The sequence below is a fragment of the Hoplias malabaricus genome, chromosome Y (assembly GCF_029633855.1).
Source record: "Hoplias malabaricus isolate fHopMal1 chromosome Y, fHopMal1.hap1, whole genome shotgun sequence".
NCBI lineage: Eukaryota > Metazoa > Chordata > Actinopteri > Characiformes > Erythrinidae > Hoplias > Hoplias malabaricus.
Genome location: NC_089820.1, coordinates 78,394,485 through 78,400,383, shown reverse-complemented (window position 1 = coordinate 78,400,383; position 5,899 = coordinate 78,394,485). Strand labels below are relative to the sequence as shown.

The following is a 5,899-nucleotide window of genomic DNA, read 5'->3' as shown; positions in this document are numbered from 1 at the left end:
CTTCCAGGCATTCAGTAGCTGCATTGAAGGCCTACCAGGTTAACCAACAACATATTTTGGAACTGAAAATGGAATGGGTAGAACCAGTTTTGCAAAGAAAAAAAAAACTAGAGGTTGTACAGACTGACTTGAAATATGAATGTTAGCCAGTGTATTTCATTCAGTTGTTTGAAAAAAAAAATGACAGTGTCTCTGTGCTAAAGCTCTCAAGTCACTTTTAAACTGCTTTATATAAAATATATTTTTGAATTTTTGAATATAAATTGAAAACAGTTCATGTATTTTACATATTATCTTCAAAGTTTCACGTTGCTTCTAGAATGTAATGCCAAATTGCTAATATTAATCATGCTAACATACTGCTTGAATTCCCGTAGAGATGCTAGCAGATTAGCATAACCATAGAGGCAGTGGTTTTAACATTTATCAGGCCCTTATTGCCTGGTTCACCACTGGATCCTACATGTTTTAGCTAGCAAAACAAACCGTAACCAACAGTCAGTGCTGTTTTTGCATCTTCTACTGAATATTCTGGACTCACTAATGTCCCTGCCTGCTTTAGGACATGTATAAGTGGCTTTGTAGCTATGTATATATGCCACTTTATAATTACAGCCTCTTAATTTTCTGCTACTCTATGTCACACCCGCATATTATGGAGGCTTTGCGCCAGCCCACAAATAAGGCATCTAGCTCAGACCGCATACTGTACCTTATAAAGCTTTTACAATACCATGAATGGCCTGTACATTTTGAACATTTTTGTTTTCTTCCCTTCCGTGTCATCTTTGCTAGCCTGCTAAGAGGACAACAAGCTTCTACCTGAGTATGTTACTCTTAGCTTTAAGCATCTTTCAGTTTCAGACAATTACACAGAAGCCACAAGGACTACAAATAGTATCATCTTTTTTCAGTATTCAGTGTCCACACTTTGCCTTTATTAAAGCCTCCATTCACTATTCTTAGTAACAGTTTCTTGACAGCTGCACATCATTTTGGACACAGAGTATTGAGATCTGAACTCACAGTGGAAGTACAGACAGAAACACCTGTTGATTTTTTCACATCTGAAGCCAGTAAGGATCTTGAGTTTCTCCTGTTTTTCAAAGATGACACTCGGACAGGTTTGGTGGTTGCCCAGTATTGCATGGTTGTTAGGGGTTCCGTGTTCTCCATATCTTTGAAACATTTAACTTCTAAGCCTTACAGAGCAAAGCAGCTTTACTTGTGATTCTCAGGAACAATGTTGTCACTATGATATACATCTTAATGTTCAGTGCTAAAATAAGTCTCATCTCATCTCATTTTCTTTTCCGCTTTTCCATTTCAGGGTCATGATGGCAACAGGGGGACATTGCACCGCACGCCCACATGATCATCCCACGTTGCCATTTCGGGCTGAGCCCGGCAGGGTTACGTGGGCTGCCCAGCCACCAGGCGCTCACCGTCGGACACTACCCCCAAGCCTGGCTCCAGGGGTAGGTCCCGGTAACCCACTCCCGGGCAGGGTACACTGAGTTTTAATGTGTACTCATAGGGATGCTTTTGGATCATGTTTGTCTGGATCTTCACTCCAGATCTGTTTGACATGGGAGACCCTACTGGGAGCTAACAGCTCCCGACGACATAGCCCTGGAGGTCATGAGACCACACAAGCCCTTCTGCCACGACAAGGCCCTGATCCAGGAAGGGGCTAAAATAAGTGCACTACAAAATCTCAGTACAGTGCTGTTCTTTCAGTGTGCATGTCTACAGCATTCATATTGTCATCAGCCTCAGACAGGTTTCAATCCAAAAGCTTGTGATTAATAGATACTAGCATTTTAGCTGATTCTCGTTGTTGGGTTTCTCACTAAGGCACAACATAGAGCATTAACGCTGTACCACTCACAGCCTCCAGGTGTCCTTCTTTTCTGTAATGACATGCTGAAGTATTTGTCATATTCACAGCTGTTGTTTTCACCAGTAAAATGACAGTGAGTTTGTTTAAGAATTATGAGCACTTCCACTTTAATCTAGCCAGTGTCTTCTCTGTGAAAAACACTAAAACTGTGCCCAAGTGACTCTTCCCAGCTTTGTGGCCATATCTGAAAAGCAGTCAACAAATAAATCAATTGAACAAATGTAGTAACACTTTTATTACACACTCGTAAACTCACAATACACAGACGTGACGATTTCTAAAATTGAAAACATTTAAAAACAAGTGACTCCAGGATAAAAAAAAGAAAAAAGAACAAACACCGAACAGTTCACAATCGACATAAGAGAATATAAGACATTGTGTGAATAGCTGTATACAAAATAGATAAGGTCATTGGGTAATAAGTGCTCATAGACAAATAAGGCTTTACACATGAGGAGTGCATGCATGACAATCTGTGTTTGGTTGCACCCATTGAGCTTGTCTCGCAGAGATCATGCAAAACACTGCTGTTTTTAGTCGTCCTCCTGTGTCCCAAAGAGGTTTGAAAGTCAGAGTAGTGTTCTTTCCAACAGAGGGTCCATATAAATCCAAAATCAATTGCTACAAAACCGTGTAAACATAGTAAAAACCCATTTTTACATCAGCACCAAAATAGGGTGGGTTTGGACATCCTGGGCCATCTGGAAACAAAATGGGTCATATTCTGAAGCTCTTGTTTTAGTCCAGTTTCAGCTGATGCTTACTATTCTTTCTCAATGCTCCCTATTCCCTAGGTAGTGCACTACATAAGTAATCATACAATGACTACTACACTAACTACATGTTAGTTAACGACATATGGTATGTCATTCAGCTTTTGCTGTATACATATGGCTTTCTATTACACATAGTGTGCACTACTTAAGTGCACTTATTTCATGACCTACATATGGTTAAGGAAGTCATTTTAGATTCAGACAGAGTTTGCAAATTCATTTTTAGTGGGTTGCTGTGTAAAATGTTTGGGCGCTCCTGGTCAGATGACATGTTGTTGATTTTAATATGTAGTTCACCGGCTGAATTTATCCTATTGGGGGAAAACATGTGAGGTTTCATATTTTTCCAATTTGTAATCTCTACAGATCAATAGAACTAGTTGAGATGAAGTCACGGTTATGTTTATGTTTCTTAGCTGTGGATGGTATGTTACTAATGTTTTTTTACATGTAAAATCAACAACACATGCCATTTTACTACGGATGCACAGAATTAGGTATAAACCACTATTTGGTTAAAGAAGCTTAGTTATTTCATAGTCAACACAGTGCTCTACACAGGTCATTCGAGATTGAGCTTCAGTGAGGAGTTTTATGTGAAACTGAGAAAAAGATTGGCTTTACCACTGGCATACAATCATGTACAATAGTTTGGGTACACCTAGTCAGATGTCATGTTCTGTTTTGTTGAAATGAAAGTAAGTCCACAGCTTATAAAGAGGACTCATTCCACCACACTGTAATGGACATTTTGTGTATATTACGCCCTAGGACTGGCGCCCCCTCCAGGGTGTGTTCCTGCCTTGTGCCCAGTGATTCCGGGTGGGCTCCAGACCCACCGTGACCCTGAACTGGATAAGTGTTTGCAGACAATGAATTAATGTTGCTCTTGGGCCTCCCTTTAATGTGTTTCATTTTTACAGCACTGTACTGAAATCCATGGAGGGGTGCTTTCCTACCCTCCTCCAAAAATGACATAGTGCAGTTTCTGCAATGCTGAGCCCAGAGTAGCTAGGGCAGATGCTATATTCTCCCTGTTACAGTGATGCATCACAATGGTTTTGAAGCTGTAATTTTAATGTAAATATATTACACTGTTCCCTTAAATAAAACAAAAGATAAAAGTCATATTTATGGCATATTTAATATTTATATCCTGTTGGTTAAACAAAAAGGACCTAAAAAGGGAAGTGTATTCTCTGTAAAGTACGTGTTCCCTTACTTTCACTTAAAAGGATCAATAAAACATGAAATTTGACCAAAAGTACCCAAGCTTCTGCTGAACATGCCCCCCCCAATCCACACAGCCTCATGTCACCTGAAGCCCCCAAACCTGGATCCCACCCTAAAAGTGCCCCCTCAGTTTTTTGGTAGTGGCTCTGGGAGCCCGTGTCTTTCTGCTGTAAGTCAGTAGATCAGTAAGCCTGAACCTGGGTGGGCAGCAGCTGGCAGCCGTTATTGACGTGGTTCAGGACCCTCTGCTTGAGCTGCGCCACCTGCTCGCGGAGGACACTGGCGGTGGACGCGAGCTCCGTGTTCTGGCTCTTTAGCGTCTTCACCTTGTCCTCGAGTCGCGAAATACGCTCCAGCTTGCGCTTGCGGCACTTGGACGCAGCGATGCGGTTGCGCAGCTTTTTGCGCTCGGCCTTGATGCGCTCCTGAGTGTCCATGTCGATGGGTGACAGCGGCGGGCTTTCCCCGAAACTCTGCACGTCAGGAACCGTCTGCGGCTCGTCCTTCAGCGGCTCGGCGGATGGGGCCGGCGGCGGTGGAGGTGGAGGTTGATGCGGTGGCGGGGGGAACGGGATTGTGTCCGTGCTGTAGTTCACCGTCGTGCCGTACGTGCTCAAGTTCGTGTACACGGGCAGGTCCAAGCCCGCGCTGCTCGTTAGCAGCCTCCCGCCTAGCGCGCCGGCTCCGTTTAGCTGGTTCTGCTTGTGGAGATCCTCTAGAGCCTTCACGAAGCCCTCGGCGAACTCCTGCTCCTCGCTGACGGGTTTGTTAACGTTGCTGTACGGGAACTGCGGTGGCGTGGGCGTCGTGGACTGTGCTATGAGCCGCTCCAGCTCCGGGGATGCGAGTTTCAGAAGCCCCAGTTCTGCGGAAGCGAGCATGGCCTCGCCGTCCCTAAGCTCGGGCTTCAGCTCGGAGCCAGCGCTCTGCTCGTCCGCGTTTAGGCTCATTTCTTTCTTCATTTCGGCGCGTCGTGTGTCTTTGTTGTGGTCTTTGGGGTGTCCCTCTCCTCCTCCCTTTAACCCTCCGTGTATCTCTCAGAAGCTCTCCTGGACGGAGGGTTTGTTTTTATTCCCCACTGGACTTCCTCAGAAGCGGGGAAATGAGCTCGTTGTCCATTTAGCCTTCTCCGAGTCAGAGAACGGCACAAACATTACAAAACTGGAACAGAAACGAGTTTCTGCCTTCCTTCTCTCCGGCTTGAAAACAAACCTTTCGAAGCTCCTTTCCCCGTCCTTTCACTCGGTTCGTGACTGGCTCGTGTTCACTGAGACGCGCTGCTCTCTCCGCCGTCTCCTCGCTCTCAGCCTGGGCGGAAAAATAAGGCATTTGCAAGTTTTTCTCGTTCACGAGAAAAAAATTTCCATTATGTCACTTCGGAGCGCGCAGATTGGACCAAGATGACGTTTTCCTCCCGCCTCATTTGCCTAAGAGGGCGTGGCTCGAGTCCCGTCGCTACGGAGACGGGCACAAACTTCAAAACAGTGCGGGGCATTGTGGGGTGATGTCATAAAGGAACGTAGAACGCGCGAGGGTGGGGCTAGCGCTAAAAGGTACACTTTTTTTCCAGTGTGTCGGATCGATTGACTCGGCTCATCAATAAGAATAGATTCTTTCAGCTCCTGCTTGTTGTAGCGCTGCAGGTTGTTGTTTTTGAAGTTTGTAAAACTATTAACAACCTACAATGGTAAAACTAACACACACACACACATAACCATATGGCTTTGATGACTTCATTTCAGATGATTCTGTACTGACTGAGACATATCCCAATACAGTAAGTAAATTAGTATGTTGAAAGTAAAACTATGTAAGATTTTGTATTTTTGCTTCTGGGCTCCACGTATAGTTGCAGAAAGCAATACAGCACTTTCTTTAAATCAAGGGAGAAGGTTTCCTGCCTGTATCCAGATGTTACCTAGCGCAGTTATGCAGTGCTGAGTAGCAACAACAGCAGCAAATTATGCGGCTCCATTCTGGGTCA

The 5,899-nt window shown here is 44.3% G+C and overlaps 1 protein-coding gene across 1 annotated transcript; it reads right to left on the bottom strand.

Moving 5' to 3' along the window:
* Nucleotides 1–2,130: 2,130 nt before the first annotated feature.
* LOC136678160 (transcription factor JunD-like) lies at nucleotides 2,131–5,245 on the bottom strand. The gene has a single exon (XM_066656076.1). The coding sequence runs from the start codon at nucleotides 4,875–4,877 to the stop codon at nucleotides 4,098–4,100; it is 780 nt and encodes a 259-aa protein (XP_066512173.1). The 5' UTR covers nucleotides 4,878–5,245; the 3' UTR covers nucleotides 2,131–4,097.
* Between the last annotated feature and the right edge of the window lie 654 nt (nucleotides 5,246–5,899).

Bases quoted from the DNA above. Each gene is read 5' to 3' on its own strand.
- LOC136678160 (XM_066656076.1), bottom strand. From the start codon at position 4,877: ATGAAGAAAGAAATGAGCCTAAACGCGGACGAGCAGAGCGCTGGCTCC.